We start from the raw sequence: 15,538 nt of genomic DNA, 5'->3' as shown, positions 1-15,538 counted from the left end.
GAAGTTTATACAGCAAACGCATGCACTTACACATATGTGTGTAAAGATAGCCATGCAAATACACATATTCATGCACCTATCCTTGGATATATATATATATATATATATATATATATATATATATATGATGCAACCCTGCAAATGTATACATTACATCTCATCTTCTAGCTACAAGTACACAATATTGTGCAAATGTTTTACACAAAACCAGACTACACATAAATGTTTTCACAGTTTTCATTAATCGGTGAACTTAATACATTTTTTCAGCAAACAATCAGTAGTTGGTGTAACCTTTAAAGCAGCACCAGTTCTTCTGTAGGGAAACTTCTGAGCAATTTTTCAAGGTGGTTCGAGAAAGGTTGTTTTAGTGTCTTGCAACATTTCTTCCATGAACTAAAGCTTTTGAAGAGCTGTCCCAGATAGCATTTTGGGAGCTTCAAAATAGAATCCTGATGGGACTGTTTTCTTAATTGTGCTCCTAATCACCTTCTCTGGATTTCTGACGATGCAAATAGTTTCGGTTCCCGCCTGCACTTACAAACATTCTGACCATTTACCCCCACACACTATAGACTTCCATTGATTTTGTGTCTGTTCCCAGCCCACAGGGAAAATGGTAGGTAATAACACAGTGGAATTACAATCACATTTACTGGAGTTACAGTTATCCTAGTGCAGTAAGTAAACATTTAATACACTTGTTGAAAGTATCTTGTTTAATCTATACAGATTGAAATGTTTTATCTTTAAAAGAGACCTTACATTTACCAGGCAGAATGGAGCCGCTATGTCGCCACAACCCAATGATGCCAGATTTGTGCCTGTCATATATTAATATTTTACACTTTAGCAGCAACCAATTTCAATTCTTTTCCTTCTTATTCTTCCCTTGCTTTGCTTTTGTACTGCATTAATTTGCTTTAATCTTCTTGTCAACTTTATTTGTTGACTTCTAGTTGGTGCTAAATCCTGGAGCCTGTAGTATTTTTTTGTAGTACTTTTGCTCTTCTAAGATTTTCACTCGGTCTTAAGGGGAATCAAGAGAGGTGACACGTGCATATAAGCTAAGACTAAGTTATTATTGAATGTTTTCAGGTAATTTGCAAAAGTGGCTGTAGATGTGATATATGACGTTCACCGGATGCCACCAGAACTGCAATGCTTTCCTCAATTTCCACATTTTGAAAGTCTTCCACAGACTGTAACCAGACTTTTCACTTTTTAAACACAGATGTGATGCACTAAAATTAAATGTCCTTATCTCAGAGTAAGTAATGATAATGAATGTTTAATAACTGATGTTGGATTACTATTTCTCATTTCCTGGGCTGATTTCAGCATCAGTTACCATTACAGTGATCAAAGCTTACACGTACTCGGGTCAGAGCTGCTCTGTTGCTTCCTAATGGTGAGATCAGGGTTAAGTGAGGGTCATACTATGAGTTACAGGTTTCCTTTTTGTCACTGAAGATCATTATTTGTGAGTCTGGCTGTTTAGTTATCGTCATCTGGTCAGATATTCAGCTCAGATGCCTCCTGATGGTTTTGCATGAAGAAGTATCCTTTCATCTAAAGTTCGTAAACCATTATCACATGTTTGTTTTAGTGCTGATGTATGCCAACACACACATTCACACAATAGCTAAGACCATATGCGGCATATTTCATACCTCGCTATTTGCACTATTATAGTTCAGCTTCATGCAGCTCTATATACACATTACTGTACAGCTTTAATTTACGGGCAATCTCCCTCTCAAAAGCAGCCTGCTTTTTCATCTGCATAATGTGGAGAAGCACAGTTGCAATGCCTCCATTGTAAAAATGATTATAAAGATGTTTTCGCTGCCATTTCTTTCTGCTGTCTGTCTGCATAATTCCCTGGATGCCTTTACAGTTGTTACTTGTGAAATAGACAAGCTCAAAAGAGCGATGAGGGGCTAGGAAAGAACAATAATCTGAAAAAGCTTGGTGAAAAGGGCAGAAAATGCCATGTCTAATTTTTGCCTCCTCTTTCTTTTTTCTTTTAACCATTGTTGCAGAGTTGTTTATCTACAATTCTGTCTGGATTTACTTTTCTCTTTTGTTTCTTTCTGTCTTGTGGCGGACCATTATTATCCCTGGCGTGATGCTCATTAGCTTCAGGTAAGAGTTACTTTCACCAAATATCCTGTTATGTTCATGTCACAGTTTATGCATACCCAAAAAAATGAAATTATTCCGTGCTGATTAGGGTTCATACCACATGGGTGAAAATGCCCTTTGCTGCCAAGTCCCTGGTTTGGCTTCTGGCTGGCTGGACATTAGCTGCATGTCATTCGCTTGATCCCTTTTCCACATTTTCATCCTAACTCTACATAACTATCCATTAAAAGGTGCTTTTTTTTGTATCTCTTGACCTGTCATGCAAGCACAAATCAACACGTTAATTTACTCCAAGCCCTTTTTAAAACTGTATTGCAAGAAATGAAGTGAGGGACAAAAGCCAGCGCAGCAGAACATACTTATTACCACTCCTAATCCAGTGCACATTGAGAGAGTTAACTTGGACACACACACAGAGCGAGACAGAGAATCGCAAGTGCAAGTTATGGAATCTGCACTCTTCCTTGGCTGTGTTTCTCCTGCTAATTCATTGTCGTTGTCTGCTGCACTTAGCGCTTGAGCTAATCTCCTAATTGGCTGGGAAAATCCTCACAGAGGAAGCTATCGATTGCTACAGCCTCCAATTATGGCTCTGCGGGGGGGGGCCACAGCACAGAAGGATACAGTAAGCTACTTAACACCGGCTGGCCGGTCAATACACTGGTCGAGGTTATGCTCCATTCACATGATTAAGTTTTGGTTGTTAACTGATGCTAGCTGGTTTTTGTTCTCCCAGCCATCATGCTCAACATGGACTTATATTTTTGGAAAAATAAGCAGAGATGAATACACAACTGTGAGGAAATGCAAGTAATACTTTGTTGCATGTCATACCCACATAATCCCCAGTGCAATTATACTGTAACAAAGATACCTATTGAGTTTAATGGCAGTCCATTTTCTCTGCTCAAATGAATGTTTCTTTTAGTACACCGTCTGCCGATTTCAAGGACCGATGATATTTTTTTTACTTTCAGTGCTAAAACTCTACAACAGCGGATTCTGCATCTAAGGGTCAGAAGCAATTGAACGGCCAGGGACCTGACTGTGTGTCAGTGTGTTGTTTCTGAATACAGAAGAGGTTTTTATGTCAATGAGAAACAAAGTCTTGAATGCTAAGAGATACTCACAAAATGTTATCAAAACTTGACAGCTACACTCTCAGACAGCTAACACAATAAAAAAAAAAAAAGACTCAGCACAGGGTACACACAATTTCAGGTTCATATTTTTCACTGTGCTCTTCTTCTCTGAACAGCTCTTTTCCCATCCACCCTTCTGTCTTGTCTCCTCACAGTTGATCTCACCAACCCAATCTTTGTCTCCTCTTCCAGCAGGGTAAAGAGGGTTTCCTGCAGATTCTCCACAGGTACATGGAAGTTCATGGCACAGTGTACTATGAGACCCAGAGACCTCCAGAGGTTCCTGCCTTTGTGAAGAATCACGGCCTGCTGCCCCAACATGAGCTCCAGCAACTACTGCGCAAGGCCAAGGCAAGAGAGTGAAGAAAATATTACCTGCACACAGACTTCATCTGCAGAATCCGCACAACTACTGTCATTCACAGTGAACACAGATTCTTCATCTGCAGCTTGAATTCAGTCATTCTTACAGGCCTACACTATGTATTTCTTAAATTTTTTTCAGAAACTGGTTTTGGCAATTGTACGGCACATGCCACACCGCTGTAAATGATCTATAAACATTCAACTATTTCTGATTGTTTTTTCTAGCTCTTCATTGGTTTCGGTTTCCCCTACGAAGGCCCGGCTCCTCTCGAAGCAATAGCTAATGGTTGCATTTTCCTGCAGCCCAAATTCCACCCGCCTCACAGCTCATTAAATCATGAGTTTTTCAGAGGCAAGCCCACATCTCGAGAGGTAAGTTCATTGTTGATGTTTTCTTTCTTCTCACCATCAGCTAGTGAATATTTTGGCCACGCTGCCACTGGCATTAGACTAATTTTCTGAGTAGATAGAAGGATATGTATTTTATATATTTTGGTTTCTAATAATAATAGATGTGAATGTGAGGGGGAAATGTTCACACATAAAGTCCTATACTGCAATAATATCCCAAATAAATAACAGTAAAATAAAAATGTCCAGACAGCTGTGATGAAGCTCAGGAGTCAAACTGAGAACAAAAGATTCAACTGTGATTTTAGGTGACAGCTGACCTGTCTAAAGTGTAGAAAAGTACACAATATTATTTTCTATTTTCAAATCAATCCTGTCACCATGACGGGGATGATTCATAATTCTATCAGTAAGTATGCAGATAATGTACATACAGTACATACACACAGAACTCATATGCATCATGTTGCTGTTGTTGTTGAATCAAAACTGAACAAACAAAGCAGGTGTTTTCTGATTTTTGAGAGGTCTGTGTGTGCTCTCTGTGATGTTTATGGTCAGTTGTTGGTGCTGAAATGTGGAAAAAGTTTGATGTTCAGTCTTTGTCTAGTGTAAAGAGAAACCTGTTTAACCTATTTTTATTTTCATGAAAGAGGAGCTCTAAGGCTTCCTGATAGACTATTCTAATTTGAGATTTATTTAAGCCGCATGAGAGTATGAGACAAAGACTGAAATCAGATGTCTCTCACCAAAAGCGTAGGAATTAGCTACCCTGCCTTAGAACTCATACTGTAAGTCCTGTCTGTGTTTTCTGTAGGTATTCTCCCAGCACCCGTATGCAGAGCAGTACATCGGCAGACCTCATGTCATGACAGTGGACTACAACAGCTCCGTGGAGTTTGACTCTGCTATCAGGGAAATTATGAGGATGAAGGTACAAACACATACAGTGAAAGATACTTTGTTCAGGGTCTAATACCCAAGAAATCTGTCTCTTCTGTTCTCAGAGGATATGCCAGGATATAAGCATAGAAAGTCTTTTATCTGGCTCATATCATTTAACATTTAGATCTTTTTGTGTGTGCAAAATATACAAACAGAAACAGAGCGATGCAAAGTGAGTTCAGGGCCGGGATCAACTAAACATCTGCACAGCAACAAAAGCTCTCTGTTCTCATTAAAATAAAAGACCCAAGTGCCAAGCAGGCAAATTTGCACTCTAAAGTATCCAAAGTATGAAGCATTTATATTCAAACTTGAGTTATGTTACAAAAGTTAAAATGTTTTCTTTACAGAAAATAAAGTTGCAGGTGGAACAAGTTCATGAAATTTTGAGAGATGAAACAGTGGATCACTGCACAGCATAGAAAGTACCATCTCAGCCAGTGTGCCAGTACAGAAAAAAAATCGTCCTCGTGTCTTGTGTTGTCTTGAAACAGTACCGTGGTTTTCAATAATATATCCAGTTTGCATTATTTAAGGTATTTTTAGAGCTATGAAGTGATGCATTTGAAGAAAATGTGCTTATTGCATTCACTACTGTCGCCAGATGTCATCCCATGAATCATATATATCTTTTCCATGTGTTATATATGGTATTTCATAATAAATTCAGGACACAGTAACGCTCCGACAAAGCATCAATCTCTGATTCATAAAGAGAACCGAGGGATCGTGTGCAACAGGAAGACAGCTGTCTGCATGATCCTTTAAACATTCTGTAATAATTTGTGCCTTCAGCAGATTAGAGGTACTGTGTATGGAGATTAGACAAAAGGTGATGTCGTTAGTGCCGACTGTGTGCGAGTGGAGGTGCGTGCATGTGTGTGTGTTTTCATCTCTCCGTCTTGTCTGTGTTGTCAGACAAGCTACAGTTCAGCAACACTGGCTGACTGCGCTGTCTCCATCTGCGCTGACAGACCACTGAGAAAGAGCTGATGGACCACTTCACCCTTCACTGGAGGCACAATGCCCCAGCAAACACACACACACACAGGCAGATTATATTCTTGTGCTTACACTTATCCAAGCACACACGCACAAACACATAGACACAACCCAGACAGTGAAATTGCACAGATCAGGACTATCGGCACACAGAGCCTCACCTGCACTTTACAGCCATTAACTTCAAGTCGTGCACACGCACACACACTCGCCCAGTTTGTGTGTGTGTGTGGCAGAGGATCATGCTCAGTCATGCAGGACAAAGCAATCTCTGGCTAGCTGACAAGTCCCCATGTCCCAATAAATCCTTTCTCCATCTTTTGCCTTCTTTTCTTTCATTCATCAGTTCTTTTTTGTCCCTACTCTATCTCTCTTTCTATGTACATTTCTGCCATTCTTCCCTCATCCTACACAAATATCCTCTTCCTTTTTGTCTAGAAAGTGCTGCAGTGCCAAATTATAGTTCATTGTAGCATTATAGCATGATCGCTGAAAATCCTGGATTCTGGTTGACCGGAAGGTAAAAGTAGCAACAGCGCAAGAGTTCAGAGCTGTTTGTGTAAACACCAATGAAATAATAAAGATAGAAAATCTAGCAAATGTATTTTCAAATATGCATCATATTTGAGTAAAATCTAAATCATCCAAAGACAGAAAAAGGAAAGAGGACTTAGATAAAGGAGGGAAATAATATTCAGTATGGAGAAGCTGGTAGCTCCAGTCAGAGGGAGGGAGAAGAAAATGCAGCCTCTGAAAATATAGAAATGTGGAGAAGTCACAGGTGCAAGAATGAGAGTGAGAGTCTGTTTATGTGTGAGAGTGTGATACATAACCTTAGCTCCACTAGAATGGCAGTTTTATTAGTGCATTGCTGAACAAATTCCTATTGTGTGTCCCTGAGACTGACAGCTATCAGTGAACTTTTATCTTTCTAAAATGATTAAGGATTAGTAAGAGATGTGAAGCCTGACGTCTTGTTCAGTTCAATCCTCCACTACACTGACAGGGTTGCCACTCAGACACGTATCCGGCACACTCTTTAAACCATGGAGGTCATTCTTTTGCCACATGCCTGCTGACCTTATAAAGGTTACTGCCCTTTGCTGCCTCTGTTCCTGGCAGCATTTCAAAATCGCCACACCAGGCTGCACCTATAAAAACAAGGGCTCTAAGTGACTTTGCCTCGTTAAGCAAAGCCAGATGAGGACGCTGACAGAAAGAAGAATTAAGTGGATTGTTTTTGCAGGAAGCTTGTGCGTCTGTCCCTCCTGTCCAAATGTTTACTTTCTGCTGCAGCTTACAAAGTAGATTAACATAAGGCTTTGATCAGATTTGCAGCGTGTGTAACTTTTTAAATTGCATCATCCCCGCACACTTGCTTCGCAGTGGTTTTTCGCTCGAAAATGGGCCAAGTCTGATTTCACACATGGTTGAACATTAGACTGCTTTGATTTCGGATTGGAAATGCAATTTAGCGAGTCGTGTATCATTTGCAAAGGCAGGTCTTGCATTAAGGCATAAAGACAAGCAACTTTGATCTGTCTGAAGTCTGATCTTTACTTTTGGAAGTATAGAAAAGTGTTTCTCTTGTTACATTTTGGAACAACGTGTTTAAAAGGTAGAGTGAGTAAGATTCAGGGGCAAGCTGTCAAGCAATATGATATTCAAAATTGTTTTCTTTAGTGTATTGTCACCTGAAAAGTAGAGTTGTTGTGGTTTTGTTACCTGAGAATAAGCCTTTCTGCCTTCAGAGCAATGTTGCACAACCATGTTTCTACAGTAGCCCAGAAAGGACAAACCAAGCAGTGGCATATTTTTAGCAACCTAGCAATCCTGCTCACCTGAAAGGAGACCGATGTTGCCACTAAATCCTACACACTGCACCTTTAAGTCAGCTTTGAAGCTTTCCCTGATGTTTTTGCACACATTTTTGATGTCAGCAAAAATAACGCAGTTCATTAAATCAGCCAATTAATTGTTTTAGTAATTTTGGCAGTGTAGTTGCAGCTATTTTCCATTCTACCAGTTTAGTGTCAGACAGTCTGCTCGCATGCGTTGAACATGTTGGTATTAGCGAGAAACACAAAAGATATATAGTGTTTTCAGCTCATCGCTAATTAGGCCAATCAAAATTGTGCTTTAGTTTTAAAACCAGCACATCACAACAGGCGATGATCTATTGGTATGCAAATAAAGCCTAATGACTTTCCAAGCAGTGACATGCTGTGATTAGGCGTCACAGAAACCTGACAATGGAAATATTCATCTGCTGAAATTAACAAGGAGAGAAGAGACAATTTATTGCAATTAATGTGAACAATGAAGCGAAGGGGGGGAGAAAAAAGGCGGACTTTAATGAAGGCGAAATGTTACATTAATAATGGGGGTGAGCACTGTGCTTATTTGTGCTTTTCAGGTTGAGCCATACCTGCCTTATGAGTACACCTGCGAGGGGATGCTGGAGAGAGTTCACGCCTACATACAGCATCAGGTAAGGTCCGGCTCATGTCGCTACAAATCTGTGCAGGCCACTGGACAAAACACATGCAGGGATTCTGTCTTTTAGTCTCCACTCCTCCCTTCTACTTGTACACACACTCTATTCAGAAGCTTTCAAACTCCCCACTCTGCTCAATATTTCATGATTGTGGGCATTCAACACCCTGAATATTGTGTAGCTGCAGCCTGTGTGTGTGTTAGTGTCTCATGTATGTGGACCCATGATTAATCTATGTGCTAACTCTCATTACAAGCCGCATATCTGCCCTAAGGCTCTAAAAGCAGAATGTCTTTTGACACTAATGAGGAGGGATGAGTAAGGAGAAAGAGCAGAAGCGTGGGGATGTTGGTGATGGAGGACTGGGATAAAAGAATGGTTTTTTTTCCCCCTTTTCCCAATGATCCCTCTCGACATGGCACACAAAGTAGCAAGAAGGATCTCTCAGCAGCTTTTGTTAGCTCCTGACTGGCATCTTGATGGACACAGAAACTGTGAAAGGACAAACAAGAGAAAGTTAAATTACATCACTGCTTATATTAGATTTAACATAGAAACTAGTACAAAGACTTGATAAGCATTTGTGCTTTCTTGACTAATATTATTTCACGTATTCTAATGTGCAAAAGAAAACTTATTTGCCAGCACATATGGATTGCTAATAATGATGAACTGGCCTGCTGTAGCAGTCAGTTTAATTATCACCTACTGTTCTACTAGACTTTCTTGGATTTTCTCATGTTATAATCCATTTCATGTTTTTATTTAATCCTATATAAAGAACATTGTTTCTATGTGAAACCCAGTTCAATTGCCTTGTTTTTGATGCTTTACGAAATATGCTTTGCCGTGCCACGCTTTGAAATATCCTGTACGGATGAAAGAAATATTACCATAATTACTGTCAGCTGTGCCACAGATGTAGGAAGTGAAAGGGCAGTTGCGCTCTTGTGAACTCTCAATGATATTTCCCGCTTACATATTAGCGGGGTGATTTTATTTCAGCTTACCATCATGACCCTCGATGTGTCACCATGACAACAACAGAGCTCCAACCACGGGCATCAATGCAGAAGGCACTATGTGAATATAACTTACACCTCCACGCCAGCAGTGAAGAAACAACCAGTTAATCTACGACTGTTCATGATGTCAACTAGCATAGATTGCTGCATTAATTGCACATTGTGTTCTTTATCTTAAGCTGCAAGCTGGTTTCTTTGAATTTGTTAAAGAATTTCCTTTGGGTTTAATAAAGTTTTATCTCATCTTGTCTTTTGATAAAATTATGGCACATCAACAGGGAGGCGGGGGCTGCACAGTGGTCTAGTGGTTATCACTTTCGCCTTGCAGCAAGAAGATCCCCAGTTCAAATCCCGGCTTGGCCTGGGATCTTTGCATGTTCTCCTTGTGAATGCGTAGGTTTTCTCCGGGCACTCCAGCTTCCTCCCACAGTCCAAAAATATGCTGAGGTTAATTGATTACTCTAAATTGCCCGTAGGTATGAATGTGAGAGTTATTGTTTGTCTGTATATGTAGCCCTGTGACAGACTGGCGACCTGTCCAGGGTGTCCCCTGCCTTCGCCTGAGTCAGCTGGGATAGGCTCCAGCACCCTTGCGACCCTAGTGAGGATAAAGCTGTGTATAGAGAATGGATGGATGGAACAGGGAGGCATCCTAAGTTTTGGCTTCAATTCTCATCTATCCGCCTTGTGCATACCATTATACATTCAGTCTGAAAAATTAACTTGTATCTTTAGAGAAGCAAAAATCTGCATTTGCTTGTGTACACTTGTGTCCACCCACAGTTTTATTGTAAGTCTATTTGCTTTTATTTTACATGTGTAACTACAGTGATTGCGTGTTGCACTGGACTGCAACACATGCATAAATGCCTTTAGGCAAAGTGTTCAGTGACCAACACTCAATTCTGCGCCTGAAGGCATCTTGTGAAGACACACAAACTGAGAGGTGAAGCTGCTGCTGCTACTCTCCTGACTGGCTGACCATGGCCTTGCTGCCTGTACATATAGGCACAGTTTTACAGTACAACCTATAGCATATGATACAGTCTGCGACAGTACTGATACAGCTTGTAGCTGTGGTGACAGCATGGGACCTTCTAAATTGTCTATTCAAATGAAGAAGGTCGGCATCACCAGGTGCTGTCTGAAAGAACCTTCTGTTAAGGTACTTTTTGGTGTAAAGACGGTAAATTACACACTATTATGTATCCTTCTAATGGTCTACAGAACCGTAATAATACGATTGCTCAAATTAATTCTGTCATGCATTTCGCCTCCAGGACTTCTGTGCCCCAGAGCCTCCCTTCATTTCAGCCAACCTCTCCAGACAGGGTTCGGCTGGTGGCAGCAGGATGACGGGACCTCTGTTCGTGCCCCTACCCAACTCCACAGCCCTGAGCTGGGCATCCAATGTGACAGCTCCCACTGCCTGGCCTCCTCTCAGCTCCCTCAGGCTGCTTGTATCTCAGGAGGGTCAGTCTTGTGTGGAGTCCTGCCAGTCAGCTGGTTTCATCTGTGAACCTGCTCACTTCCGCTTCATCAACAACAAGGAGGCTCTGCACGGGTAGGTTGGCCGACAGTAATGTATCGAAGTTGTGTGCAATCTACCAGCCAAATACTCAGTCAGCAGTAAGGAACAAGCAGCCTTTCCTTACCAAGGCACTCCATTCCCACAAGACTTCTCATCAGATATTGTCAGCTTTACCTGAAAAAGACCTTCTGTGGTTCAAAGTCTGTCATGTCTCCATGGAATATAAAAAGAACTGGAAATGAACAAGCAGTGAGTCTGTATTTTTTTTCTTTGTGCGTACCACACAAAATCAAAGGCTATGGATCCAAAAGACTCCTTATGACAGAATCCTAATCTATCTTTCTGCACTGTCCGGATGGAAAACATCTCTTATATTTACTGAAACTCAACCTTGTTTCTGTGCGGAAATAGTTGAAATTGCAATGTGTAAAGCTGCAAAAAGATCTAAAAATTCAATGAAAAATTATGTTAGAAATGAATGCTTCACTTAATAAACAATTAGTATTTAAACAGTTCTTAATTTCAAATGTAGACTTGCACTAAGTACAGGTGATGCTGACTCTGACTGGGTATTCATTGTGTTTACTGTACCAGTTCCTGGCTGTTGAAGCAGAAACTTGAGTTTCTGATGTCTTTTTTTCAAGCTCTGAGACTGAAAGCCTGCTGTTGTGTGTCTCTCCTCCAAACATCCCCCTCCTGACTGTTTTCAGCTTTAACTCTTATTCTTTGCTCTTATTTCATCCTCCAGGTATCTTTTGTGTTTTACTCTTTCCTGTTTCCTCGGTTTACAGTTCCACTCTCCTTTGTTTCTGTTCTGTTACTCCTCCTTGTAGTTTTTTTGACACAAGTTATCTTTTTCCCACTCACATCTCAAACCTGCTTCATAGTTTTCCCAACTTTCTTGTCGCTTCTCCGCTCTCTCCAGTTCTTTACTTCGCTCAGTCTTTTTTTTTTTCCTAAAACTAGCATACATAGTGTGAAAGTAGTGGAATCTGTCACTTTTCTTTTCTTTCTGTATGTTGAGGTTTTGCTCATTGCACTTCTAGACCTCTACTGCTCTGTGTCCCCCCCCCTCAGGTTAGAGGTGCAGTGTGAGGTGGTAGATTCTGAGATCAACCACATCCTTCCAGCCTTCTCCGTGGTGCGACGGGAGTGTGGCCTTCAGCGGGAACCCCTACTCTTCAGCTGTGCAGGACACTCCCCTAAATACAGACGTCTTTGCCCCTGCAGGGACTTCCGCCACGGGCAGGTGGCACTGTGCAGAGACTGTCTATAATGGCGGGACACTTGAAGGACAGACACGAAAGAAATAGAAGCAGGTTGGTGGTGGGGGGCGAGGGATACTGGAAGGCAGCCACAGGCCAGAACAAGCATAGAGCTGTGACAAATTATCTGATGCTGCAGAGGTCGCCTCTCCCTGAAAAAGTAAATGTAGGATCATGAGGAACAGGCTTGCATGGATTTGAAGAGCTTAAGCTTGGGTACCTGCTAGGTTGTAAGTGAGGATTGTAGTCGTTATAACACCTCACTATACTGCAGCAGGTTGGAGACAGAGCAGTAGGACTTTCTAGAACAAGCAGAGGGAATTCCCCCTGAGGACAAAGGCTGGCTTACCACTCGCCAAGCCTTCACAATCTCACATTAACCCCCGTGATTACAGCATAATAGTTTCTACAAAATGCTGATCGATGATATTATACACAACATTTCATTTTAAGGACTCCATCTCACCTGAAAATAATGGGTTTAAGCTGGAAAATTTACACTTAAAGAAGTGTGCGACTGCAGAGAAACTGATTATTGGGACTATAGTGTCATTCCATGACAGAGTCTTCAAATATCTTGGCTTGGAGAAGGCAACCTCGGGTCAATATCCAATCTCCTCTCTGCACTTGGACAAAGGATGATGGACAACCAAGTTATCTCCCAAGCATTTTTTCCCCTCCTCCTTCAATGACGGACAGAGCCATCTATCAGACTAAAGCCCAAGTCTGAGGCAACATCAGTCAGTGCAGTCATCTCTGGTCAGAAAATGAAAGAGGAGAAGAGAGGACAAAGATAAAGGGCACAAGATTATTTTTCAATAAATAAGCCTTTAGAGCTCTCAACTGGACTTTTAAAGAGTCCTCTTGGCTTTGTGATGGAAAAATCATAAAATAAAAAAAATCTGAATGGATTAAAGTGTCAGTGGATTTTATATTGCGTGTGGTCTTCAGTCAGTTCCTCCCTATGTTCATATGTTGGACGGTAGCACCTGCTCCTATCTGTTAGAATCATTCCACCACTCACATTCATCCAGATTTGCATCAATCCATCCACCTTTAGAGGGAGACATTTGATCTGTTTCACATGAAGCTGACAGCCAGCATAGGTCAAAGTTGTCAGTGCGATAGAGAGTTTTAAGAATCTCATTTGAGCATCAAGAAAGATTACATCAGTTGGATACGGGCTTTAGCATATGTGAATGACTTAATTGTAACTGCTGTAACGACTTTTTTTTGTTTGACACCAAAAAGTTTACAGTTATAATCCTTCACTTTTCAGTCGTGGCTGATACCAGCACATACGGTTCAATACTTCACAGGATGCACACAAGCTGCAGAATTCTACTTTGTCAGAAATACAACAAAAAAAGCAAAGATATCTAACTACAGCAATATGTTTTTACCACACAGCCCAAGTTAAAAACAAAAATCAACAACTGACCTTTTGTCATTGTGCCATGTACTGCTGCAGACGGATGCTTCATGCTGCATGCACCACTAGTTATCTTACACACAGTAGTGGGGATCACTGAAGCGGATTATCATGCTGAGGAGTTGGAGGTGCGCAGACTGTCGCCTGGAGCTCTTCATCTAACAGCACGTAATAGCTGTGACTTCATACCATGACTCTGTGCAGTATTTAAAAATGATCTGCAGCCCCTCAGAAATGGACAAAAATTCCGTTTTCTAGATGCTGTCAGAGCTATAATATACAGAGCACAAAAAGTATGTATACTGTTTGGATTTACAAGTTTTTATTAATTAACTGGTCAAAAAACTTGATTGAATTTTCATCTCACAAACTGAATGTGCTTTAGCTAATAACACACAACAAATAATCACTTATTAAACAAGCTCTTCTTGACATGCACCTATTAAACATTAAAAATGCTGCCAGTTTGGGATTATCTTCTACTGATTTTCACCTAGTAGACAGTCACTCTGACATCCAGAAATATATTATGTATAGCAGTCTAGACCCAAAGGCAGCAAACCAGCCTTGAATCATAATGCCCCTTCCATTGTTGGAACGATGCTTTTATTTTGGTGTGCATCGCTCTTTTTACGTGACACATGTCCCTGCATGCTTGTCCTAAACAAGTCAACCTTAATTTCATCAGTGCACAAAACATTTTCCCAGTAGTTTTGTACAGACGCTCTTGAGACACTGCTGTGATGTTTTGGAGAGCAGCAGTTTCCCCCACAGTGTCTGGCCACTGACAACAACTTCAATGATTCCTTTAGACCGTTAGCTGTTCATGCTCTTGGATGAACTGTGTACCTTCCTCTATGAACAATGGCATAGAATTGCAGTAAATCATTACCATTTACAGACAACTTGTATACAAACGAACATCCAAACGTCTTGAGACGCCTTTCCCACCTTATGAAAGCCAATAATTTCATAACCATAAGTCTTCTGAGATTTCTTTGTTGTTTCTATGTTTAAAATCAGGATAATCTCCTTGTGAAGAAAAAATTGTGATATTTGAGTGTTTTTCTATAAATCAAAGTCACTCCAATATTCACCTCTCATTCTTTCACTGATTGATTGAACCCCCGTTCTGCCAACTCCTGATTTCAATTAGCTTTTGTCTAAACAGTGTATTCATTATAGACAAGAACAATAAAGTTATATGTGTGTTATCAGTTAAAACATATTCATATTCCTAATTGTTACTTGGATGCAGATCATAAGTGCAGACAAGGGCTCACTTACTTTTCCTTGTCAGTGCACATTGCATCTCCTGTAACTGCTGCTGCTGTTGTTTCAGCTGAATGACTTTACTGTGATGCAGCACTTTGAAATGTATATACCCTGATGTCTGTGAGATTAAATTTAATACAGTAACAATAGAGTGTATGCATGCATCATTTCCTGTGATTCCCTCGTGTGTAGGCAGGCAATTTCAATTCAGGGTGGGAATGGCGGACTAAGCTACAAACAATGAAAACTGCTGTACCATATAAAAAAATAATTACTAAATGTAAACACATTGCATGCTTGCTGCAGTAAAAAATACAAACCAATTCTAGTATAAAAAATTAGGTTGGACTTTGTGGAGATCATGAGGATTTTAATTTTTAGGCACTCCAAACATAGCTTTCATTTCCCAGTTACATGTTTGGCTGCCAGTCAAGGCAGTTTAAACTTCCATTTTGTTGCAAATATTGTACCGTATTGAATTGTAAATACTATTATGTTCATTCATCCCTCAATTTTCCTACACTTATCCAGAGTCAGGTCATGGTGGCAGCAGGCTGAG

General features: G+C 40.6%; 1 protein-coding gene across 1 annotated transcript in view; it reads left to right on the top strand.

Annotated features, from left to right (window-relative positions):
- The window catches only part of LOC110961498 (alpha-1,6-mannosylglycoprotein 6-beta-N-acetylglucosaminyltransferase B-like), a 163,194-nt gene extending 149,990 nt beyond the window's left edge, over nucleotides 1-13,204 (top strand). Inside the window, 7 exon segments of the mRNA XM_051945508.1 lie at nucleotides 169-174; nucleotides 3,483-3,641; nucleotides 3,882-4,028; nucleotides 4,825-4,941; nucleotides 8,371-8,445; nucleotides 10,757-11,040; nucleotides 12,085-13,204. Of these exon segments, the coding sequence (XP_051801468.1) occupies nucleotides 169-174; nucleotides 3,483-3,641; nucleotides 3,882-4,028; nucleotides 4,825-4,941; nucleotides 8,371-8,445; nucleotides 10,757-11,040; nucleotides 12,085-12,283 (987 nt within the window). The 3' untranslated portion in view covers nucleotides 12,284-13,204.
- Nucleotides 13,205-15,538: the final 2,334 nt, after the last annotated feature.

The sequence above is a fragment of the Acanthochromis polyacanthus genome, chromosome 3 (assembly GCF_021347895.1).
Source record: "Acanthochromis polyacanthus isolate Apoly-LR-REF ecotype Palm Island chromosome 3, KAUST_Apoly_ChrSc, whole genome shotgun sequence".
NCBI lineage: Eukaryota > Metazoa > Chordata > Actinopteri > Pomacentridae > Acanthochromis > Acanthochromis polyacanthus.
Note: the sequence above shows the minus strand (reverse complement) of the source record. Positions and strands in the feature narration are given on the sequence as shown.